The sequence below is a fragment of the Carassius gibelio genome, chromosome A4 (assembly GCF_023724105.1).
Source record: "Carassius gibelio isolate Cgi1373 ecotype wild population from Czech Republic chromosome A4, carGib1.2-hapl.c, whole genome shotgun sequence".
Classification (NCBI taxonomy): Eukaryota; Metazoa; Chordata; class Actinopteri; order Cypriniformes; family Cyprinidae; genus Carassius; species Carassius gibelio.
In genome coordinates, this window is record NC_068374.1 from 22,562,524 (window position 1) to 22,588,670 (window position 26,147).

At 37.9% G+C, this 26,147-nt stretch overlaps 3 protein-coding genes across 4 annotated transcripts in view; 2 read left to right on the forward strand and 1 right to left on the reverse strand.

The window, feature by feature from the left end:
• On the forward strand, window positions 1-24,319 carry kdm7aa (lysine (K)-specific demethylase 7Aa). 2 transcript variants are annotated; one of them, XM_052577251.1, is made up of 18 exons: window positions 1-142; window positions 7,192-7,277; window positions 7,395-7,512; window positions 7,687-7,847; window positions 9,714-9,855; window positions 10,042-10,228; window positions 10,389-10,551; window positions 13,026-13,113; window positions 13,233-13,339; window positions 13,593-13,684; window positions 13,765-13,851; window positions 16,163-16,396; window positions 17,045-17,160; window positions 18,534-18,712; window positions 18,854-18,936; window positions 19,042-19,160; window positions 19,256-19,569; window positions 21,982-24,319. In XM_052577251.1, exons 1-18 carry the CDS (start codon window positions 45-47, stop codon window positions 22,068-22,070), a joined length of 2,463 nt encoding a protein of 820 aa, XP_052433211.1. In that variant the 5' UTR covers window positions 1-44; the 3' UTR covers window positions 22,071-24,319. The 2 variants fall into 2 exon arrangements, with proteins under 2 accessions (XP_052433211.1, XP_052433222.1); XM_052577262.1 differs by having other exon boundaries at window positions 16-183.
• Window positions 24,320-26,090, reverse strand: ndufb2 (NADH:ubiquinone oxidoreductase subunit B2). The gene is made up of 4 exons (XM_052577352.1): window positions 25,642-26,090; window positions 24,755-24,899; window positions 24,565-24,660; window positions 24,320-24,454 (listed from the first exon to the last, which is right to left on the reverse strand). The coding sequence occupies exons 1-3, from the start codon at window positions 25,725-25,727 to the stop codon at window positions 24,586-24,588; spliced, it is 306 nt and encodes a 101-aa protein (XP_052433312.1). The 5' UTR covers window positions 25,728-26,090; the 3' UTR covers window positions 24,320-24,454; window positions 24,565-24,585.
• The window catches only part of kmt2e (lysine (K)-specific methyltransferase 2E), a 33,293-nt gene continuing 31,933 nt past the window's right edge, over window positions 24,788-26,147 (forward strand). Inside the window, exon 1 of the mRNA XM_052577102.1 lies at window positions 24,788-24,928. The gene's annotated coding sequence lies outside the window, so the exon portion shown is untranslated. The remainder of the gene's footprint in view (window positions 24,929-26,147) is intronic.

Sequence of the window (26,147 nt, forward strand, 5' to 3'; positions counted from 1 at the left end):
CCCGCCCCTAACAGTGCTCAGCGTTGTTTAGGGACATTAGGAAGATGGCGGCTGCCCAGCTCTACTGTGTCTGCCGGCAGCCCTATGATTTTAACCGGTTTATGATCGAATGCGACATTTGTAAAGACTGGTTCCACGGCAGGTATGGAAATTATGGCCTCCTTAACAGATGTGGAACGGCTGGTATGTACAGGCCGCCTTGCCACGAGGGTATTTTGGGTGTAAATCTGGGGTGTCATGTGAAAGTGCTAGTGACGCGCGATGGGGGTATTTAAATATGACGGCGTGAGATCCCGCTCGACCTGAAAGTGTTTTGAGCGTTATTGAACGATGTATGTCAAATGTTATTTTAAAATGATGAATGTATATTGAAACTTTTAAGGCAAAATGTCTCCCACAATCTTACCCTCAAGTATTAGATTATTCTGCTTTCCTTTAGAAGTGAGCTGCCAGAAGCCACATGGCTCATCTGTATGTGTGTTATGAAACTAGACATTTAAATCGTCCGTCTGTCTGAGATCGACATGCTTCGCTGAACTTGGAGAAAACTGATGTTTCTCGCTTTATTTAACTCCGGATTAAGAGTTAAATTCTCCATGTTATGATTTATCTGGCCATTGGCCAAAAGTATTAATATTTTGCTTTGAGGGTTACCTCGGCTGAGTTAGTTTCCTTACAAATATTAATCAAGCTAGCCATAGCTTTATTGAACTACAGTAAAATGAGACATATCTTTATGTGTATGTGTGCAAATATGATCTTATTTTGTATGCAGAGGTGTAAGGCTAATCTTTAATAAACATATTTGCCTTAATTGTGTTTTGACAGGTATGCATGTAGCTACTGTATGATAATTATGTCTGATCGTGCTATACTGTTCTCTTGTTTCACATTGTTGTATGTGGCAAGACTAGTTGTGCAATATGAGCATTCCTAGTGCTTGGCAGAACAGGGCTTTTTCTGATATGTAAATACACAAACAAAACCATATCTATCTTGGCACACCAGCATTTTTTTGGCAGATTGTCAAAAGTGGCTGCCTTTAAGCTTCAGGACAGGATCTTGTCTGTAAATGAGCCAGGGCTTGAGCTTCCCTTCCTGTCTTGCAAAGTAATCGCCAGTACACAGTGAGTGGTTTGTGCGGGTGTTGAGAATCAAGTCTTGCGTAACTTTGTGGAGCTGCCAGATTCCCCAAACCCTGTGAGAGTGCGAGACAAAGACTGGCGCCTTTGCAGGCCAGAAGAAGAAGTGAAGGGAACGGTTGTGATTTTGCAGCGTCAGTGACGCACAAAACTGTTACCACATGCTCTGTGTGTCACTTCGCTCCGGATTGACGAGACACACTTTTTCCCAAAATCAGAGATGTGAAACTTTAGGGGTTCTCTTTAGAAGCCATTTCATCTGGAGAGTTATAGCAGGTCGCGATTTGTGTAACAAGACCCTAGCTCTTTGAGGGTTAAAGGTCACAGATCTGCTGATCGATGGAGCTGCAAGGTGAATACACGGTCTGGAAAGAGCTCAGGTTGAGGCCGTCTTTTGTCCTTTTCAGACTGAATGTAAACACATTCTTGGGACCTGAGTGTCGTCAAAGAGGTCACTTATCGCTGTGTTTCAATTGGAACCCCGAAGAATGCATTGGTTTATTTAGGCTTGGCTTCTCACCATTGGTCCACCTGAGCTTTGTTCTCGTGTAAAAATGAAAATTCACCCAATCTACAATGTCATTAATGTTATGATGAACAAACATAACTTGGATCTTGGGTTATACAAGAAATGGGTTATACAAGAAATAAAACTATGGGATTTGTAGGTGGAGGATCTTAGGGTCACAATGGGGTCAGCAGATGTACATCCCATCTAGCCTTACTCTCCCAAATCCAGACTTGTTTGGCTCATAATTGGGATTCATTGTATATGAATATGAATGCATGACAATGAATAGCTTGACACTGGCCTAAACTTGACTTTTTCTTGCTGTTTGCATATCAGTCTTAAAAATGTATCAGACTTGAATGTGTGCACTCTTGACAGGAGCATGAAAACTTCAGGGCAAGTGAAGGCGATACTTTCCTTCTTCTGGTCCCTGGGTTTGTGAGGATGTTTTGGTCTTCAACTCATTATGTCTCATTAAATCCTAAATGGTCTTTCTGAGTCACAACAAAAGCCTAATGTGAGTCGTTTTCAGACCTGAGATGCCCTGAAGATTAGTGTTGACTTATCAGGGCATGGTTTGTTGACCCCGTCTGCTCTGTATTGTCAATCCAATGAAACTGCCATGGCTGTTACAAAAGTATACAGACAATAACTTATTTTATTTAAACGTATATTTAATTAAAACACTTTATTATAAATTGTAACCCTTTTTAGCCTATATGGTAGTATGTGTTTGATTTCTACTATTGGCACTGTCCAGGGTAGTAATGTGGGCGCTTCAATGCATGTGATATAAAAATGTTGCAATCAGCAATGTATTGTGTACTGTACACTTTCAGTCTGATTTTCGTTAACACTCAAGCTTGTGTGCATACATGCGGCTGGAATCTCTCCCTTTGTTTATTTTTTTATTTTTTGCTCTAGTGACCCCGGCCATTGTGTGGCAGTCCGAAAAGAAAGAGACTGAACAATAAAAAATAAAAAAATAATGGAGATGTGACAATAAACGCCCGTGTTGATGAGCACTTGTGTGAGGGGATGAAGGGATACCTGCAGTTCTAGAAATGGTTCGAAGACATTTTAAGCAGTAATAACTTCTGAAATTTAATAGTGCAGACAGTGGACAAAAAGCTGCATTTGTCACACAATTTTTATTGTTTCTTTCTTAAATGTCTGTGAACAAGGAACTCATCACTGACACTTTGTGGATGTTGTAAGAATCTCAGTTGCGTGTTTTGCGTAACAACTCCCAATATAGCATTGCATCCCATTCCTTGATGCTTGCTGAATATATATTCAGTAGTAAGTGACTAATAGTCAACCTGGGGTGTGTTTCAGAAAAGCATTGTTAGTTAACGATGATAATTAGTTCCATTGAAATCTATCGGTAACGACGGAACTTGTGACCATAGTTGCTTTTGTGAAACGCACGCCTGCACAGTTGAGCCCCTTTCACACTGCACGTCGGACCCGTCATATTGCCGAAACATTGCCGGGTCACCTTCTGTGTGAAAGCAACCACGTCACGGGATTGATTCCCGCATTGAACCCGGGTCGGGGTCCTAGTAACATTGCCCGGTTTAACCCGGGACGAGCGCTGTGTGAACAAAAGCCAGATCTAATGCCGTGTGGAAGTAATGACGCGTGTTATCGCGCGACTCTTTTACCGGCTGTTTTGAAGGAATCAACGTTTGCGACGGAAAAATATGTGCAAACTGTAATGAAGCAGAGATCAGTTAGTGCCTCACTTTCCGCGGTGACGCAGAGATCGTTTGCTTGCTTCAGCGAAAGTATAAAGTGCCTAATGTTTCCGACTCGTACATTACACGTCACGTCCTGATGCCACGTGTCGTTACGGGATCTTTACGGGTTGTGTGTGAAAGCACGCACATATACCGGGTCATCACTGGCAATGTGAAAGTGCAAAATCTATCGACCCGGGAACAATTGCTGGAACACTTTACCCGTGTATTTTCCGGAATGGCAGTGTGAAAGGGGCTTTGGATACACAAAATAAAGGGATTATTTCTTTTTTTGTTATCTAGAAAAAAGTAACCCAAGGGTTCCTTTCTACACTCTCTCTTTGCTTTCTGTGCCTTTGGTTCTCTGGTGGGTAGTTGATCAGTAACTCAGGGGACAGAAAGCTGACTCAACACCTGGTGTGTGGCACACTGACCTGGTTCACATGGTGTTATGAAACCAAGACCGGGAGATAAAAGGAGCTCTTTGTACATCAGAAATGAGGGATGGGTAAACTCCATGACAAAACTAGTGCAATAAAATGAAGATTGTTTAATGAGCCAGACATAATGTGAACGAAACGGGGTTATTGGAAAAGCGGAGAAGTAATCTTTAATGGAAAAAGAGCAAAATATATATTTTTTTTACAGCTTCAATCCTTTTAGGTGCACTAAATACTTTGTACAATCAAAATGAAAATGTGATTTTTGGGTGATAGTGAAAAAAGTTTATAACCAGAGCTTTTATTTAATTTTTTTACTAAGCAAATTTGTACAGTTGGTGCTCAAAGGGCTTTTAGCTGGTTATTATGACTTTGTTGGGCTATTTACATGGGCTGATCTCATAAATGCTATTGTTCCAACTTGACTTTGAAGCATTAAGTTGTCTGTGTATCGATGATGTGCATAGTGTATTGTGGGAGCACGTTTGGTTATATGGAACAAGTACAGCTTTTATATTTTACCCAAGCAGATTGAATTGTGTTGGTCTTTGTTGTCCAAACTGCTGAGAACTTCAGTTCATTCATCAACTGCGGGACAGGATCTGAGCGCTCTGTTCCCTCTCTCATTGTCTGGTTCATGTGGGAGGGAAGTGGAGGAGGAGAGTCAGTGGGTGTAGAGTCATTCATCCTTAAACCTTTCCTCCCCCATCTGCTCGTGTGTCATCGCATGTCTGGCTGTGATACCCAGGTGACTTTATCGCAGCGTGAGCTGGAGTCACGGCATCCCGTTTGGAGACAGATTTTATTCCAAGTGAATCACAGGGATGAAAGACAAACATCCGATGATGGCTACAGGCTTTGAGTTGTTAAGGTTTTCGGACCACATTTGTATGGATCCACACTGCAGTCTCGCTAGAATCTTTGGACTTTGCAATCATAATAAACAGACATGTACTGATTAATAAAATTTGAGCTTATACCAGTAACATGTTTATGATTTTAATCATAATGCATGGAATGAAATAAGGATATTCATTATGAGATTTGCTAAATATTGCATTAAACATTGTTATTAAATTTATATTTTTAAGATTATTTCAAATATATCAAGAGTTATATAATGGCAAAAGCAGTCTAAATGTAAAAATAAGGGTTATTAGCATGAATTTAATTAAATTACACACTTTTGGCTAAAACTAATCCTGTGATGTTTAAAAGAACTTGCGAATTTGTCTTTTTTCCACATAAAAAGTGAACTTGACAGAAACTAAAAAAACATTATTCAATCAGCCAATCCAATTTGTGGAATCCTAAAATGAAGTTGACCCTTTGAGCACTATCTAAACATTAATGATGTTAGTAAATGTAACTGACGATATCGATCTTGGTAACATAGTGTCTGACAGATGGTCTTTTCTAATGATGATCTACAGACACCTGCATGTATCAGATAATATGGTAAAAACATTTTTTGAAGATTTTTTTGTAAAACATTTTTTTACATGATTTTCTAACTTTTAAGCATCCACGCATGCAGTGGATTAATCTTTGTCAGCATACATTTTACAAGCATTTCGGTTTCTGAAAAAAAGCTGCAACAAATTTACCCATTTTGGGTTGCTGTTGAAAAACTGGGATAACTGATACCAGTAATGGACCATATGGATGTAAAATGACACTGTAAAACTTCTCTCCAACAGAAGCTGGATAGTGTTGTTGGAATTAGTCATTGATTATAAAAGAGATTAAGCCAACGAACAGTTAGCACCAGATAGGCCTCGTCTGCGATTCCAGCAGCTTTCTGCTTACTGGTTCTACTTGTTTTTTCTTGCTGTTTCCTGCAATAATGAGGAGAGACAGTAGCACATTAAGTCCTCTGCCTGTGTTCAAAGGCTGTTTTCTCTTTGAGGAATCACCTTCCCTGCTGATTTTAACAGCCCTATATAGCACAGTGTCCACTCTTGATGTTAACTCTATTCTGATGGCGAGAAAGGAAGAGAGAGCCAAAACATTTACGGCAGCATCAATAAAACTCAAATGAGACTTTATTTGGGGAACCGGAGGAGTTGAACCCGCTCTTGTGATACATGATTGCAGCAACATCTGTAATCTCCAGACCATGAAGTGTTTATGTACAGCTTCTGTATTATTAGCAAATACCGCAAGTGAAATCAGAACAAACTGGCATGATGTCATTTCAAACAAAATCATACAAAAAAAAAAAATTAGTTTCAGGACATTTGCCGATTGCTGCTGGTGCAAGCATATTCACATTATACCTATCAAATGCTTTCTTAACCACTGTTTTCTCATCGATGACGTTTTTAGAGAAAAGCACTTATTTACATTTAAACAAGGCTTCCAGCAGAACAAACGACATCAGGATATTAACTAACAGTAAACTTCTGCTTAGGTATCTTGAACAAAAAGTGAAGAACGTGAAAACAAACTTCAGCTATTACTGCTTTCAACTATTTCAGTCCTCTTCAGAGGCTCTGTGGACTACAGCATTTTATCTCCAGATTGAGGATTCAATGAGGGCCTTAAAGGCAACATGTGGGTCAGGGCTAGAATATTTGTGAATTTGCGCTTTTCTGAATCAAAAATTGATAAATGGGATATTCTATGCTCAGACATATATGAGAGAAGGCTACAAGGCTGCATGTGCAGAATTTGAAATAGGGGCTAAGTGTTGTTGTGCTCCACTGAAGAGGCTCAATTTAAGATTTTTAACAACAAAAATGAGTTTAGAGCATTGGAATGTTCTTGCTTGACTAGAAAGAAGCTATTATATGTAAGATACAGGAAAAGTACTAGAGCAAATATCACACTAGGCATCAGTAAACATGTGTTGGCACTCTTCCGTGTTTTCCTGTGTGGCCCGAGAACTCATCTCTGCATCAGTAAACGTCAAAACTCAGCTAGCTGATTTCACGCGGTTGGCAGTGTGACTCTGAAATGAACCTCTGGAATGGCTGTTTGTGTGGGCGCCTGAACGTTATGATTGTGGTTGCGGTTTGGCTTGTGTGGCGAGGTGATTTGGTCTGCGGTTTGAGTGACATGGATGGTGGTGGAAGTCCCACAATTGTGACGCAGTGCCCTGTTGATTGTATCGCTGCTCACCCACACAATGTTCGATGTAGACAGTGGTAAGCAATGTGAAATTTGTAGTATTTTCATTGATGACTTCAAAATAAAACAATGCTTGCATAGCTAATTGCTAAAAGGATGCTGGCTAACCTCAAGTTTACATTTGTAAAGAATTTCACTTGTTTGTGTTTTTCTGTGGACACATTCACATGGTTGTGGCAGAATTATATTTATTGGGTGCTAACTGTGCTTGCCTTTTTTTCCAGTTGTGTTCAGGTAGTGGAGCACCATGCTGCTGATATCGATGTTTATCACTGTCCCAACTGTGAGCCCATCCATGGACCCTCCATGAGTACGTGTGTGCATCTACACGTGTTTCCCAATTATTATTATTTTTTTATTATTCTTTTTTTTTGTGTGTGTGTGTGTTCTAGGAACAGTCTTATAAATGTTCCCTTCTCTTTCGCAGTGAAAAAGCGTAACAACTGGCACAGACATGACTACACTGAGCCAAATGATGGTACAAGCCCCGTGCAGGCAGGAACTGCTGTGTTTGTGCAGGAACTCCAGACCAGGAGCTTTGCCAGGTACAAGCACATCTGGATAAAGTCTTAAGTAGACATTGAACTTTACTACTTTGACTTGGAATGTGATTTCATGATATAATCCAAATCATTAGTAACATCTAGTTAAGGCTTTGGAATCTGCACATACCTGATAAAGGCTTGCTGTTGATTTGTGTTGTCTTGGCTGTTTCAAAGTGGCGATGAGATTCTGGTGCCGATGCATGGGAGCCAGGTGACACAATGCTACCTAGAAAGGGAGGGCTTCCATTACCCTATTGTGGTCCAAGACCTGGATGGACTGGGGCTTAAACTGCCCCCTCCCTCGTTCTCTGTCAGCGATGTGGAGCATTACGTGGGTAAGAGCTCAGTGTGTGTTCACTGCATCTGTTATCAGATAACAGCCCGGGAGAGTGTCTGGCAAGTGGGGCACTAGAGCAGAAGAGACACAATTAGATCAATAACTCATTTGGACTCATAACCTAACCCACATGAAATTTGTGCAATATATACATGCATTTATTTATACACACACATATATATTTCAAATAAGTGCTGTGGTTTTAAACTATTCGTCCCAGAATCCTGGGATTATTTATTACCTGGAAAATGAAATTATATATATATATATATATATATATATATATATTACAATAAATATTGATGTTCGTCACGATTTATATCATGATTTTGAAATCATTTTATGATTTTCATAGCCTGAGTGAAGGATAAAATAAATGATGTGCACAAAAATGCATTTGAAAAATAAAGTTTGATAGTGGAACCCAAGTGCCTGAAGAAATGCCCTTTTATTTGAACTTCGGTTTGGTTTTAATATCATCTTATTGAAGCCAACAAGTCATTTAAATTTTATCAAATTAATTTGATTACAAATCGAATAAGTTTAAACACATTGGACTGGAAAGCAGTAGGTTACTAAGTGGCATTGTGAGGATGGTTCTCCGTCCTTGCTGGAAGTGAATGAGTTTGGACTCAACTTCTCTACAGCTGTGGAGGTTATCTTCACTTTCCTCTACATTAGGCCTAAAACATTACATCTCTAGTTACAACGCTGTTGTACAGTACATCCAGTCTGAGATCAGGTTCCCAGTAGGGCTGTTTTATCTCAACGCTCATGTTACGTGGCTGCCTCTTTCGCACGCCGATGATCTTTAAGCTGGAAGTGTTTTAAGAGAGGGTGGAGCAGGTCACTCAACAGTTCATGTTACTCAGCCAGTTGGGCACAGACAAAAGTCCACTAACCTTCTCTGTCTGTCGTTTCTTCAATTCAATTCAATTCAAGTTTATTTGTATAGCGCTTTTGCAAAACAAATTGTTACAAAGCAACTTTACAGAAAATTATGTTTCTACAATATTTAGTAGTAACTAGTAGTTTGTGCACATTTGACAGGATTTTAGAAAAAAATAAAAATAATAATAATAATACAAGACGTAGTCAGCTAGACGATGAACTATCAATATTATTAAGTTATTATATGATGCAGTCACACATTTAGCAATAATTGTTAGTTCTGTTTGTTGATTCAGGGTTTCTTCCATTTCTCCCTACACCAATCTGTTATCGAAGGCTTAAATATAGTTGTATGGGCTATTTCTGTGTTGGTTTTATGGTTTTTTTTTATGGTTTCTGATTTTCTGTCATTGAAATGAAGCCTAAATAAACTAAATTTGGATTTAAAAACTATCAAGATAAGAAATGTTGTCTTGGAATTTGAATTTGAAGTACTAAACCTGAAATAAAAATATATTAAAGCTATTTAAAAATGTATTTAATGAATGATCTGAGCCACAGGAACACTTGAAGAATAAACTAATTAAAATGACCAAAGCACATAAAATTAATAAAACTTACTATAAAAATATATAAAGAATACTAGAAACTCTGACCCATTCACTTATAATGATAAAATATGTAGATAATAGATAAATAAAAGACTTTCACAATTATATGTTTGTGGGACTGTTCCTCCAGCTGTTCCCTGTCATCAGACGCTGGGCAGCTGTGTGTGTGTGTGTGTGTGTGTGTGTGTGTGTGTTTCCGGTCCTCAGTTGTCATGTGTGATTTGTGGCCCTGCAGCTGTCTCTCTTAAAAGCCTTATTACAGACTTTGTGTTTGTGAAACCGACATAAGAGAATTTATATATGAGAAAAACTGTCCTGTAAACACGCACCCAATTTAAAAATATCCCACTTTCTTTTTCCAGGGGCAAATAAAGTCATTGATGTAATTGATGTCGCAAGGCAGGCAGACAGCAAGCTCAAGCTTGGAGAGTTTGTGAAGTATTACTACCAGCCTGAACGACCAAAAGTGTTGAATCTCATCAGCCTGGAGTTCTCTGATACAAAGTATGTCTGTGTGGGATACCCATCATTTTCCTTTCTATGCAACATAACTTCAACTTATTTTACTGGTTCAAATTGTGAAGTGATGACACTCAAGTAGCATTAAAATCAGCGTAGCTGCATTATGCGTTTAACACATATAAATGCTTCTATTTATAAGTCTAATTTTGGTTATCTGGATTGTTTAAGGATGTCCAATTTGGTGGAGGTTCCTGAAATTGCTCGAAAGATGTCCTGGGTTGAGAACTACTGGCCTGATGACTCGTTCTTCCCCAAACCATTTGTGCAGAAGTATTGTCTCATGGGAATGAAAAACAGTTACACAGACTTCCACATCGATTTTGGAGGAACTTCAGTGTGGTATCACGTTCTCTGGGTAAGAACCAAGGCCTGTTTTATGATGTGGATGTGTTTTTTTTTTTTGTATATATGACCATCTACAAGCAATTTGTGGAAATCCGGTTGTGTGATATTACAGTTATGTAAGTGATACGTGCTGATAAGGCTGTGTTTTTGTTTGGTGTTTTTTTTTGCAGGGAGAGAAGATTTTCTACTTGATCAAGCCGACTAAGGCTAACCTTGCACTATACGAGTCCTGGAGCTCATCACCCAATCAGAGTGAAGTATTCTTTGGGGATAAAGTCGACAAGTGTTACAAATGTGTGGTGAAGCAGGGCACTACCATCTTCCTCCCCACTGGTGAGAACGCAGAACTTCTGAATCACTTTTGGTGTACATCAAAAGATTATCCCCACCCTTCAATTGGTGTACAAATAATAGGAGTTCAAATCAATTTTAAATTGACTATTGAAACTATTCAAATTAAAATGTAGCTACATTTTTTTAAATAAAAAATCGTTACAATTTTATTTCTTGTTTGAAATGTGAAGGTGGTACAAGGCGTGTGACTCCCCAAAAAGTAATGATATTTAGTAGGACTGCTCCGATCACAATCGGCTGATCGTTATGCGCATCTCGTCGGCGTTTATTTACGCAGCTTCTCAGTTAACAACGGCTCTGTGTAGTAACAGCTGCTCTATGTGAAATCATGCACCTGAGTGAATTTACCACTGATTATAGAACCGACTTTACTGATGAGATGCACATTAACGATCGGCCGATCATGATCGGAGCAGCCCTAATATTTAGAACTTAATAATTCATTAAATTTGGAAATCCACGCTTGTCACTTTTTTTACTATGTTTATAAAACATTTATAAACTTTTTTTTGTAAATGATTAACATGCGAACAGGCACTTTTACTTTTTACTTGTGAGAGAGTTACACCACATGACACTTTGAGTGTCATTAATTTGAAGCTTTTCTTAATCTATGAATATTGTTCAAAAGCTAATGAAACCAACAGTACCAAGGAGTACATTGCCAAGAAACGAACTAACTAGATTAAAAAATGTATATATATATTTTTTCCTTTCCTTTATTTATTGTGGACACTCTTTTGTATTATGGTTTGACCCCACATTGCAAAATAGCATGTGCACTTTTGTGGAAAAAAACGTACGTGGTACGGCATGGAGAAATTATCAGGCTGTTTCCCAGAGCTCCTGCCAGGAAAATGTGGATCTGCGTCCAACACCGATGACCCTTGTTATAGTGGGAGTGCTGAGCAACGTGGTAAACAGTATAAAAACAACTCGCGTGCATCTCACTGAATGGAAAGAATGTAGAATGAACAGTGTCTGTGCATTCCTTTAATCAGCCGTCAGAAGCGCTGTGTTAGTTCAGCATGTGTTTAGAGTGCTATAAATGGTCTTAAACCACTGCGGTGGTAGTAGACGTAACTCTTCTCGCGGCAGGGATTCATTATCACAGCATGTGTATTTGTGGCATGTGAAAGTGGGCTTGTGGGTTTCCCTCTTCGAGCAGAACGTCACATATGACAAAGCAGAAATCCCCCTCTTGTTTAGCAACATGTCTGCACACGGTGGCCAATGCACAAGCAGCTAGATGGAGAGATAAAAGTGATATTTCTGTCAGTGGCGGTGAGGTGTGGGTGTGAGATGACTCTATATTTGGCTCTTGCTGATGTGTATACACAGTAGTTACTATTGCGTGTGTACACTGGATTTTGCTGATGTCTGTGAATATCAAGGCTGAATAATACAGATTGGAGTAATATGCCTTGGTTCGGCGTGAGAGAGTTTTAGCCAGTTAATGGAACTTCGACTTCAGTTCTGCTTATTTATCGAGCTGGCTGACATTGGTGAAGCTTTGTTCAAAATTTGCCAATTTAGTAACAATTTGAAGGTGTTCCCAAAAGAATTAGCAAGAACTGCTTGGACTGTTCCAAAGATGCCGAGAGCGTTGTAGGGATGAAAATTGTGAGAATAACTTGTGGTAGTCTCTAAGTGATTTTTGTATTGTAAGAATTGTGTGCCCTTTTTTTTCTGTATAATTTTTATTATATTAGATTTATTAGAAATGTTATTAAATAAAAAATGAGATATTAATTTAATATTTAAATTAATATCTCATTTTTTATTTAATATATATTAAATATATTTAAATTAAATTATTTAAAAGATACTAAATTGTAATTCTTAATGTTTTCTTTTGAGTTTTATTAAATAAGTTTGATATATTTTATATTATTTCAATCAGTATTTTTTTACTTCCTGAATTAAATTACATTTAAATAGTGTTTAATATATGAAATTAAACTGGATCACAAAACCAGTCTTAAGTCGCTGGGGTATATTTTTAGCAATAGCCAAGAAAACATTGTAGGGTCAAAATTATCGATTTTTCTTTTATACCAAAAATCATTATGATATTAAGTAAATATCATGTCTCCTAAAGATATTTTGTAAATTTCCTACCTTAAATATTTCAAAGCTTAATTTTTGACTATTGAATTTATTTTGAATTTATTTGGACAACTTCAAAGGCGATTTTTCTCAGTATTTTTATTTTTTGCACCCTCAGATTCAAGATTTTCAAATAGTTGCATCTCAGCAAAATATTTGTCCAATCTTAATAAACCACACATCAATGGAAAGCTCATTTATTTGAAAAATTTACACTTAAGACAACTAACTCGTATACAGAATGATGATTAACTATTGTTTTTGGTGGAGCTAGAGAAAATGAACCAGGTCTGCATAACATAATCTTTCTCTAGGCCTGAGTGTTGATCTGTTGCCCTCTACAGGTTGGATCCATGCAGTGCTCACTTCTCAGGACTCCATGGCATTTGGTGGGAACTTCTTGCATAACTTAAACATAGGCATGCAGCTCAGGTAAAACCCTGAATTAATTTTGATGAAACTCCTCTGTATTGTTCCTGTCACTATAGTTAAGTTCAGGTCCCTAAACGTATTCCTGCTGAAACTGAACTACCTGTCCGTCCACATTTCAGGTGTTATGAGATGGAACGCAGACTGAAGACTCCAGATCTCTTTAAGTTCCCCTACTTTGAAGCCATCTGCTGGTATGTGGCCAAAAACCTTCTGGAGACCCTTAAAGGTGAGTGGGACAGGACTGCTCATGCAGGGCAGGATTTTCCCAAACTGGAAACTTGAGAATGGTTTGGGAGTTGATGAAAAGCTAATAATATGATTATTATTTTAAAAGATGATGAAATATGTGTTCATCTACATGTCATGTCATCATAAACCAACAAACAGAGAACCTGCAGATGTAATTCCTTGCATAAATGTAGTTGCAGATGTAGCATCTTGATCAAGTAAAGATTCAGAGTGAACCATGTTTGTTTCAGAGCTGCGGGAGGATAAATGTCAACCTCAGGGTTATCTAGTGGATGGGGTGAAAGCTTTAATCGCATCACTGAAGACATGGCTGAGGAGGGAGGTAAGAGAATGTCTGCTTTTCTATGTCATTATTCTTATAGTGAAACTCCTGTGGTCATTTTCTCTGTGTTTCCTCTGCAGTTGACTCAACCCAACAGTGAGGTTCCAGAAAATATCAGGCCAAGCCGTCTCATTAAAGCTCTGACCAAGGAGATCCGCTATCTGGAGGTAAGACAAGCCTGAAGAAGCTGAGTGGTTTTGAATGGGTGATGAGACCATAATTCACAGCTGCTTTTTATTTTTTTTATTTATATTTGCTTTTTTATTATATGCTCCCTTTGCAATGTTATGAGAACTAGGGATGTCCCTGAAGCTGTGTTTGGAAAGGAAAGTAAGCATTTTACGGAGCCCCTAAAGGGACATGGTGGTGGAAAAAGTATGTGACGTGAAGAAAAATAAATTTCAATGGTTTTGCGTTGTCTCACAATTACAGTATGTTGGGTAATTATATAGTATTTAATTTGCAGGCACCAGGGAGCCACTGTCAATATCAGGATTGAAATCACATTTGAATGTGCGCTCGAATTCACGATCATGCGCACTCTGTTTATTAGTGATGGGGAGTTCGGTTCTTTTCTGCAAATTCAATAAATTAGATTCAATACACCGGTTGAAAAGATTGGTGATGGTGTAATGAAGTCAAGTCTATCAAACATTAAAATATATATAAAGTCAGTAATCATAACTTTAGTCAGTTAAAACCTCATAATCATGAAAAGTTTACAATTAAGTTTTGTAACAACGCACCCAAATACAGTAACAGCAATAATTTGCCTACGAGGATTTGTGTCTTGAAGATATAAAGTAAATAAATTGTGTCATCGGTAGAAACCATTATCCACTTACTATACATAATACATTGTGATTTATTTGTTATTAAATAAACTTACGTTTCGCCAGATTGCCCTTGATTCAAGCCTTCGGTTTACCCGCGCTCATAACATAAGCACAGAATCAGAATCAATCATCAAAAGAATCCGTTCGGTTCAGACGCTCTGTGTGTCGGTCTGCTTCACGCTGAATCACACATGCGCAGTATCATCAGCTCTTCGGTTCTCGAATCAGACTATGTTAAGACTGTGTCTTAAGAACTAGTTTGACCAACTAGCAGTTAGCCAAGAGATAATCAGTCTCCATTTTTTTATTAAAATTAGGCCAATCTAAGTTTTTGCAACTGACTTTAAACGGTTATGACCAGTCTAGAAGAAAACAAATTACCTTATTTTTTGGACTGTAAGTCGCACCTGAGTATAAGTTGCATCAGTCCAAAAATACGTCATGGTGAGGAAAAAAACTTATATAAGTCGCACTTATTTCGAACCAAGAACCAAGAGAAAACATTACCGTCTACAGCAGCGAGAGGGCGCTCTATGTGTTCAGTGTAGACTACAGGAGCACTGAGCAGCATAGAGCGCACCCTGGTGGCTGAAGACGGTAATGTTTTTTGTTAGTTCATATCTCTTGGTTCATGTCAAATTAATATTGATAAGTCGCACCGGACTGTAAGTCGCAGGACCAGCCAAATTATGAAAAAAAGTTCGACTTATAGTCCAGAAAATACGGTAGATGGCTGACTTTTTAAGACTAGCCTAAGCAGTTTATGCAAATGGCCCAAGATATTTGTCAGTTATGCTCAGGATCTGTTGCGCACCAAATCCTTCGACATCAGTCAGTCACCTATCCTTACTATCTTCATGTGATTAGTGTTATTTGATGTACTTTAATAGGTTCTTTCTCACCGTGGAAACGTATTCATAGTGCCAGAACTGATTGTGGAATTATACACTTTTTGGGTGTTTTCACACCGCCGGAACTGGGTGCGATTTATTCGTACCAGACTGCCTTTTTCGAGAACCAAATTCGCTCCTACTCCGTAGCAGGGTCTAACCGGCACACCTGGTACTAACCATGACTAAATAGACACTGATTGGCTAAACGCTTACGAAAACACCGTCACCCGCCATGATTTAAAACGCTGTGTAAACATACTGTAAACATTGTGTAAACTTATTTAGTATGATGAACAACGATTGATGGACGGATGCTGAAGTGCAGGCACTTGTAGCGAATGTAGCACTACCAGTTGTCCTTAGAGATTCTTAGTCCTCCTTTCCGTTCTTTCCATGGCTTTACGTATATGTCCACGTTACATGTCCATTATTGTGAAACCCGTGAGACACAATAAAAACACAGCTCTGAGTGTCCTTCACCCTCCTGTTGTTAACGTGGTTCTTCTTTGTTAACATTGTTGAGCGCTGCGCACAAATGACATCGCTGTTGACCGGCTTATGGCATGTGCTGAACCCAAAAAAACAAACCTCACAATAACTTGCAAGATTTTGTACCAAAACAAGAGCTTTCTTTTTCCTCACTTAAATGTTTGCCAGTTAATGTAATTGCAGTTTCCACATGGTGCAACATGGCTGAAAAAGCAGCTTCTGCTAGAAGTTGAATTGATTTGCCATATTTTCTTAAACAGGATGAATCGAATAAAGCTGGAAAATCTCAGGGAGATGCTGAGTGGCCTTTAAAACGCTCATCACTGGAGAAGGGATATCAAGCACAGCGGGCCGCTCGGCAGCTACGAGACCATCTTCATCGACACCACCATCATCATCATTATCACAGCCGCAAACTGCCCTCCAACTTGGATGTCTTGGAGCTTCACACGCTGGAGGTATTAAAGAGGCTGGAGGTCGGTCCTCTTGAGGAGGTGAGTGCCTTTTTCTTTTCTTTTTCCTCATAATGCACTGTAGCATTAAGCTCAAGTTGCTTGTTTGTTCTCCATAGCGTCATTAGGCTTAATATTGTTCAATATAATATGTGACCCTGGAGCACAAAACCAGTCTTAAATCGCTGCTGGGGTATATTTTAAGCAACAGCCAAAAATACATTGAATGGGTTAATATTATAGATTTTTATTTTATGCCCAAAATCATTAGGATATTAAGTAAAGATCATGTTTAATGAATATATTTTGTAAATGTCGTACTGTAAATATATGAAAACTTCATGAAGAACTTCATCTGGACCATTTTAAAGGCGATTTTCTCAATATTTTTTTTTTTATAATTTTTTTGCACCCTCAGATTCCAGATTTTCAAATAGTTGCATCTCTGACAAATATTGTCCAACCCTAATAAACCATACATCAGTGGAAAGCTTATTTATTCAGATGTTGTATAAATCTCTTTTTTTTTTATATTTACCCTTATGACTGGTTTTGTGGTCCAGGGTCACATATGACTGTAATGCAATGCTATTAAATGATTGTAGATTACATTTTCACCTTGATAATATTGTGCAATTATTATTATTATGATTCATTTCCAGTAAAAACACCTCTCGTCTCTTGTTACAGGACCCAGCCTTCACCTCCAAAGTGAATGGCAAGTTCAAGAAAGTGTCCGCAGTAGCTGTTGAGGGTAGTCATGACAATGCCCTGCGCCTGGTGCTATGTGATGGCAAAATTATGCGGTGAGCGTCCTGGTAGCTTCACTCGTTTTTTGTTTTTTTTATATTAGATTGTCTGTCTATCTATTAGACACTAACTGTCAGTCTTATCAAAGCTGATACTAAGAAAAAAATTTAATCATTCTAGTAAGTGTACAGCAATATTAATCTTAAAAATGTTAATAATAACCAAACTGTGTTGTTACAGTAATTGAACATTATTTGTCAAATAAAATTATTAGACATTATAAGAAAAAAAAAAATATGTTTTTAATTGCTTGAATATTGAGTTTGAAGCAAAATACTTTGAGAAATGGTTCCATGCCATTGTTTTCTTTTAACTTGTAGACATCTATATTATTTAAATTGTGTTGGTATATTGACTACTAAAATTTGGGTTTAGTACACTTCTACCTCTTAATTCTTGGCATGATATATTTTTAAATAGAAATGTATGTTTTTATTCATTATGAAACACTAAACTGATCAAAAGTGACCGTAAAATATTTTACATTGTTACAAAATATATGTATTTCTGGTCATCACAGAATCCTGAAAAAATATGTAGCCTGATTTCCATAAAAATATTAAGCAACACAACTGGAATAATAAGAAATGTTTCGTGAGCAGCAAAACAGAATATTAGTATGATTTCTGAAGGATCACATGACCCTGAAGACTGGAGTAATGATGCTGGAAATTCAACATTACTATGACAAGAACAAATTACATTTTAACATATAATAATATAGAAAACTACTTTAAATTGTAATAATATTTCATGATAAAGCAATAAGCCCCAAGTAGCCATGGTTTACAGTGAATTTATAACAGCTAAAGTGCGTTAAGCACGACGTGAATCAAAAATCCACTCAGCTGTTATAAATTCGCTGTAAACCACAGCTTCACAGGGATTATTGCTTTTATTAAACGGTTATTCCATATAAGTACTAAGGTTTCACAGAATAAAACTGAGCAAATAAAGTGTAATGCTATAAATAAAAACAGTATTCTTCCACCAAACAATGTAGTTCCTTAGGAACAGTTGTGATTCCAACAAAGTGGTTGCCGAGCAACACAGAAGTAAACAAAGGTGTACCTTTGTAGAGTATTTTACAACAGCTTCAACCAATCAGAATCAAGGAACGGAACTATCGTTTTTACTGTGTTTTTGTTTGAATAAGTGCAACCTTGGTGAAAAGAGATGTTTTTAAAAATAAATGAATAATAATATTATTAAAATCTTACAACCCCCAAACTTTTAAATGGTAGTGTATGCTTATGTTATGTATTATAATAAAGTTGTATTTTTTTTTTTTTGTTTATTGTCTTATATTCATTAAAGGAATAAAATGTTCTTTTTTTGAAGGCTTTTTGTATTCTAAACATCCTCACAGGGAGAGGTTATCTATCAGTAATGTGGCAGCCATAGAGAGTGGAGTGGGAATGTTGCAGTATCATCAACAGGGGATCACATTTGAAAGCCTGCTGATGTGCCCACAAGAAAAAGTGAAAAAAGAAAAGCAGGAGGATGAATTAAGAGTACACTGCACTATCAAGCAGCCAGTCAATCACGGTGAGTTATTCTGCAGAGGATGTCGCAACCCAGTTTTTTTATTTACAGAATACTAAAGCCAGAAGCATCATTTTCTTCCATTAATAGTGATTGTTTATAATGTAAAAGGAGATTTGTTTGACTCTCGTCTTATTTTGTCAGGTCTAACTGTGCAGACAGAACTCAGGACACATGTGGAGTCTTCAGACAGCGACTCGGAGTCAGAAGCAGAAGATTCGGCTGAGGTGCTGATGATGTCCAATAAGCTCCCCAGGAGCTGAACACTTGGTTAAATGGCTTTAATCATCTAAATCCATCTAAATCCTCTCCATCACCCTTTCGTTAAACAGAAACGCTCCGAGTCCGAGAGTTCTGAGGAAGAGGATGGAGGAAGCAAGAGAGACTCGGGGAGTTTTGTGGAGCATCTGAGCGGCCGGCAGCACGGCCACCATAATCACACGCTAAAACGGTACAGCTGCCCTTCATTTTACACACCCGAGGCACAGTTAAAAAGCTCAGTTTAAGTCTTTTTTTTGTGCTAAAATTAAAGACTTTGTTTCGCAGAGAACGTCCTACCTCACCGAGTACGGCTGATGCCATTCAGGGCATGCTGTCGATGGCGGGGCTGCTGTGTCAGCAGGCATCAGCAGGGGGCGATATTTTACAGCAGCACTGGTGGTCCAGTCAGGGTAACAGTAACAGCAGCAGTGACGCATGGGACAGCAGCGAACCCTGTTCGGCACCCCGCAGCCCGGAGGGAGAGGATGGGAGCCTTGGAGAGGAATATTCATATAGAGAGAGCTCACTTTCTCCTCCCCTTCACCCCTCCAAAAGACACGCCCCCAACCCCACACCCATCAGCAACCAGGCCACTAAAGGTAAGCTGACTACACTTTATTACTTAGGAAAATATTTGTATTGTTATTTCTTATCAAAAGAAAAACTTTTATTTGCCAAATCCAATAAATTGCCAAAAATCATGCAGAGGACCTCTGCTGACCCGTATAACTGTGCATCACGGTCAATAATTTCACCTTTTTATGACAAAGTAAGTTCAGGTTGTGGAATTTCATATGGTGTGACTCCCTAAAAATCTAATTATATTCATGAATTTGTTTTTAATGATATGTGTGCGTGTATGAATGTGTGTGTGTGTGTGTGTGTGTGTTAAAATATGAAAAAGAAATACATTTTTGTTGAAACTATATTTATCTTGGTTTAAAACTACATTTTAAAATTGTATATAAAACTATAAAAAAATATATTTTTAATTTATTTAATAAATTTATTTTAAAAATTTGCCTTGAAAAAAAATGTGAAGGGACATTTGGACATTTTGCACCCCATTAGGTACATACAGTATTGTTCAAAATAATAGCAGTACAATGTGACTAACCAGAATAATCAAGGTTTTTCGTATATTTTTTTATTGCTACGTGGCAAACAAGTTACCAGTAGGTTCAGTAGATTCTCAGAAAACAAATGAGACCCAGCATTCATGATATGCACGCTCTTAAGGCTGTGCAATTGGGCAATTAGTTGAATTAGTTGAAAGGGGTGTGTTCAAAAAAATAGCAGTGTGGCATTCAATCACTGAGGTCATCAATTTTGTGAAGAAACAGGTGTGAATCAGGTGGCCCCTATTTAAGGATGAAGCCAACACTTGTTGAACATGCATTTGAAAGCTGAGGAAAATGGGTCGTTCAAGACATTGTTCAGAAGAACAGCGTACTTTGATTAAAAAGTTGATTAGAGAGGGGAAAACCTATAAAGAGGTGCAAAAAATGATAGGCTGTTCAGCTAAAATGATTTCCAATGCCTTAAAATGGAGAGCAAAACCAGAGAGACGTGGAAGAAAACGGAAGACAACCATCAAAATGGATAGAAAAATAACCAGAATGGCAAAGGCTCAGCCAATGATCACCTCCAGGATGATCAAAGACAGTCTGGAGTTACCTGTAAGTACTGTGACAGTTAGAAGACGTCTGTGTGAAGCTAATCTATTTTCAAGAATCCCCCGCAAAGTCCCTCTGTTAAAAAAAAGGCATGTGCAGAAGAGGTTACAATTTGCCAAAGAACACATCAACTGGCCTAAAGAGAAATGGAGGAACATTTTGTGGACTGATGAGAGTAAAATTGTTCTTTTTGGGTCCAAGGGCCACAGGCAGTTTGTGAGACGACCCCCAAACTCTGAATTCAAGCCACAGTACACAGTGAAGACAGTGAAGCATGGAGGTGCAAGCATCATGATATGGGCATGTTTCTCCTACTATGGTGTTGGGCCTATTTATCGCATACCAGGGATCATGGATCAGTTTGCATATGTTAAAATACTTGAAGAGGTCATGTTGCCCTATGCTGAAGAGGACATGCCCTTGAAATGGTTGTTTCAACAAGACAATGACCCAAAACACACTAGTAAACGGGCAAAGTCTTGGTTCCAAACCAACAAAATTAATGTTATGGAGTGGCCAGCCCAATCTCCAGAACTTAATCCAATTGAGAACTTGTGGGGTGATATCAAAAATGCTGTTTCTGAAGCAAAACCAAGAAATGTAAATGAATTGTGGAATGTTGTTAAAGAATCATGGAGTGGAATAACAGCTGAGAGGTGCCACAAGTTGGTTGACTCCATGCCACACAGATGTCAAGCAGTTTTAAAAAACTGTGGTCATACAACAAAATATTAGTTTAGTGATTCACAGGATTGCTAAATCCCAGAAAAAAAAAATGTTTGTACAAAATAGTTTTGAGTTTGTACAGTCAAAGGTAGACACTGCTATTTTTTTGAACACACCCCTTTCAACTAATTGCCCAATTGCACAGCCTTAAGAGCGTGCATATCATGAATGCTGGGTCTTGTTTGTTTTCTGACAATCTACTGAACCTACTGGTAACTTGTTTGCCACGTAGCAATAAAAAATATACCAAAAACCTTGATTATTCTGGTTAGTCACATTGTACTGCTATTATTTTGAACAATACTGTATTAAGAGTCACTAAATTTGTCAAAACTTTTATTTAAGATGGTATAAAGATTTTAAAAAAATAATAATTTTAAATACAAAGAATGCATTTAAGAATGTTGCACTTTTTTTTTTTATTAATATATAATTTTTTTTTAAATCATGGACTCACTTATGACATTTACAAATAAAACATTTTTGGGATTTCACAGAAATGTATGTTCTTGGGGTAACTAATGTTTGCGACAGTTATACACCACACCAAACGGCTTCTTTTGACTTGAAAGCTTTTACTTATATCGTGTTTTTGTGTTTTTATCACAGGAAAGCGTCCTAAGAAAGGACAGGCGACGACTAAACAGAGGCTTGGGAAGATATTGAAAATGAGCCGCCATAAAGGCTTATTCCTATAGCATGACGGAGGAAAGAATAAGACGTGTAATAAATCAACACCGCTGCTTTTCTTTATACGCTGGGACTATTATCACACACACACTGTTCTCTTACACACCGTGCATGTTTAGGTGACAGGGTATGATTAATGGCTCACTTTTTTCTTTCACAATTCACGCAAAATACATGCACGCAGGGAAGCTTTACTTTGGACAACATTTCAACATGAACAGCTAAAGGTTTCAAGAGGAAGCACAGAGACGGTGTGTGTTCCTACAGCCAGGAAAACGAGCCACAAGTGTGTATCACGGGCTGAGGCCTCTCCTCTCCCCCACCCTACCTCTCATCACATCTGTAGCACGAGTGTCCAGGCAAGTGCAGGCTAAGGACATCATATCCATGGCCCCGACACTAGGACCAGTTTTCTATTGGTCTTCATATTCCCCTCAAGTCATTATCAATCTGCCTATTTCTCTCTCCTTTGATTGTCTCAGGCTGATGTATGAGCTTTGGAAATGGTGCTGAACATTTATAAATCCTTCTCCTATCCCCTCTGCCCCTTTTAAGCAATAACTGTACAGCAGTGAGTGATGTATCGATGATTTAGTGGGCGGTACTTTTTATCAGGATGCACAGGAAGTGCTCTCAGAGTGCGAAGTATTGGTCATAACAGTACAGCTATCAAATGAAATCCAAAAGTGGCAAAGAGATAACTATGTGAATTTCTTTGATTTGACAGTGTTTACACTACTTTTATTCTCGGGATAAATAAGCGATTTAAAGGAATATTCTGGGGTGTTTAAGTTTAAGTTTTGCTGTTGAAAACCGATTTGAGTTGTAAACAAAACATTAGATTTAACAGATTTACATTGCTAGTCTTGCAAGTCTTGTATTGCAGGTGCATCGGATTTTTGTCAGCCTTTCTGATTTATTTAGCTTTTTTTTTTTTTACTACGAAAGCTATTTAAATATTGCTCTCACTCTGGGAATATTGAGGAAAATAGGTTGCCACGCATTAATTAGCCTTTGTCACAACCCAGTGGTCACAGAGAGGTACTGCACCCTGAAGCGCTGCCTCTGAAATACTGTGTATGTGAAGCAGTTTGCGAGGACTAAATACGCTTGTCACGTGATTGAGAATGATCTTTAGCGCATTCTGCATTATTTATGTTCTATTTTGTTTGATTTAAAATATTGTTGACTGAACATCTTATTTATTAATTTCAAATATATAATGAGTGATATTGCATTGAGTTTCCACTGTATGGAATAGTTTTGTAAATAGGAGTATAATTTTGAATATCATCAATTCAAGAGAAATTAGCTCTTGTTTAGGTTCAGCTTTATGGGTTTTGTAGTTAACACGTTTAATGCTACTTAAAATTTGATTTTTTTTTTTCTTTCTTAAATTTACCTCTAATCTTTTTTTTTTATAAATATATATAATGTTGCTTTATGTTGTCTTTATGACCTGTTGAAACGGGACAAAGGAATTTCATTGGGAGCGACAAAAAAAAAGTGGTGCTAGTGTGTGAATTTCTTAGAGAGGCTATGAAACGTTTTCTCAGGGAACATCGAACAGGTGACATCTTTGAATTCATCACCAGCACTGTCATACAATCTCAAAGTTTTATACCCATTTCCACAAAATTGCCAACAAATGTATGTATTCCCAATTATTATAACTTTTTGGTCTGGTGGATGTCAATTCCAGATTCAGAACAAAATTGTGTTGCGCTGTACAGTATGTAGAAAAAACTTTGACATGGAGCAGCACCGACAGCTTTTGATCCGCTATTTTCCACTGTTGTGTGAGAGGTCTGTCGGCTTGAAAAGCAAATGCACTACTTTGGATGACTTGAGTTGAATAACTGCTAAAACTCAGGCTTTGTTACAGTTTTGAGGTTTGCTCATGCGCATGTGTTTAATGGAAAACATGTTCCTCTGTTCCACTGACTAACCTCACTATAGAAGAGCACCCATTGTAAACCCGAGCAGGTTTCCTTTGCTTCGACACATTAATTGTACAGTATTTATTCATCTCTAGCATTCATTTCCATTTTCAACTGTGGTATAGACTTAATGTCACTGTGTTTCGAAAAGCTGTGTTCTGTACCTCCTCTTCAACATTTCCCAGAGTTCTCTTTGGACGTGATGGATTTTCTCCAATGCAATGTATATTAAAATGAGGGAAATGTTTTGTAGATCACACTGTTCTCCCCTTCCCTTTACCAAATGTTAAGTGATAAAACACTGTTCTGCTGACAAATTTAAGCGTTGATGGCTTTTATTTCTTTATTTTATGATACAACAATTAGACTTGAGAATAAGTCCATATACATAACAGGAACTTTCAGTTTCCTCCTCTACAGAAAATGTGCGGGGTTTGTGATCCGGTGCACATCTGCAAATGCAAAGCAGAGAAGAAAAATATCAGTCATGCATGCTGTTGTCAACTGCACTGAGGAAATTAGCAATTTCTCCTGTATGTAAAGGAGTTAAACACAGATGTACATTTGTTTGTTGGGGGTGAATCTACTCTTCATCAACAGGTGGGATTCCCAGCTCCTCATCTGTCCATGCTGAAGTGTCCGGCCATGGGAAATGACCCTAAAGAGACATTTTAGTTAAGTGGCTGGTAGTCTTTATTATGAGGTGACATTTTATCCCATTGCTCATTTATTTTGATGTGGTTTCCACTCACCAGTATGGCGTCCGGATCGTGCCAGGTGTGCCACAGGATCCAGAACCACATGGCGCCGCTGAGCAGCTCTGCCTGAAACTTCTGGTTCCTGGTGAGCTGAGGAGGCTGTCTGTATTGGGGTTCGATATGAGCGCCGCCTCCCGCCCTAAAACACGGCCAACAGAAAGCTTACCAGTAAGTGTTAAATGTAATGGTTAGCAGTGCTAATGCAAACACATGATATGACAACCCATGATATATGCTGATACTGATAAGCTGAACAAATCTATATTGATAAGTAAAAAAAAAGTGCATAAAATAGCCAATAAATCCAATTATATTCAATGTTTTCTGTAATGTGCTACATTCATTTTTAAAAATATATATATATTTTTTTTTTTACATTTTCTAAACCTCAAAAATGTTTTCGCATTGAAAAAGTATAAAAAGAAATAAGACATTGTCTTTTAAATAATAGTGAATGCATTATATTAGGACCTATCTTTCATAATGTATAATTAGCTTCATATATATCATCGTTTTTTACCTTGGCACGAGCATGTGTTTTGACAAGTACCATGGTAATACCAACAGCCATATTTTAAGACCTTATACTTCGTAGTATCATGCAAATACCATTGTATGTGAAAATAAAAACATTTAGTGCCATTGTATTCCAGTTTGATACCATCATTGTACCAGAATACTCACTTCTATTTAAGGCTAAGTTCTATCTACTCTAGTTATATCCAGCTATTCAGTTCCTAACTAATAAAGCTGGTATGTTTAAACTGAATAAGCGTTTCTTAAGTCAGTTATCATTTAGACTTTCCAAGAACCAAACTACAGACTTTACTGTATGCAAGCAGCACGTTTAGCCTGTTAGCTTCCTGCTCATAAACACTCACTTTCTGACGGTCATCTGCTGAGGTCCTCGTCTGAAGAGCTGCAGGCCGGTTTGGAGGACACCCGCCGTCCTCCTGAGAGAAGACATGCTTATATTTGTGCCACCACTGTTTATAAAATGGTTTTGGATCGGATAAGCTGCGGTGAACAAACAGCTAAATGTCACCTTAGCACATAGACAGTAAAAGAAGCCTTAGCAGCGGGCCATCAGCTGTTTCTTTGACCTGATAATAACGAGCGCTGTGATTGGTCACTTAATAGAAGACGTTGTAATGCTACTCACTGTCTGGTCGATAGAGGGCGCCAAACACCAACTGAGGAAGGTCGTTGACTATGGAGAAGGCTTTGTTTCCACACAAAAATAAAATAAACAAGAATAATAAAACATAGTAAAAAAAATAGAGACTAACAGTGATCCCCACATGCTTCAAGCAAACCACCACCATCCCATCAGGCTTAGTCCTTCTACCATCTTAACCCTGTAAAAAAAAAAAAAATATATATATAT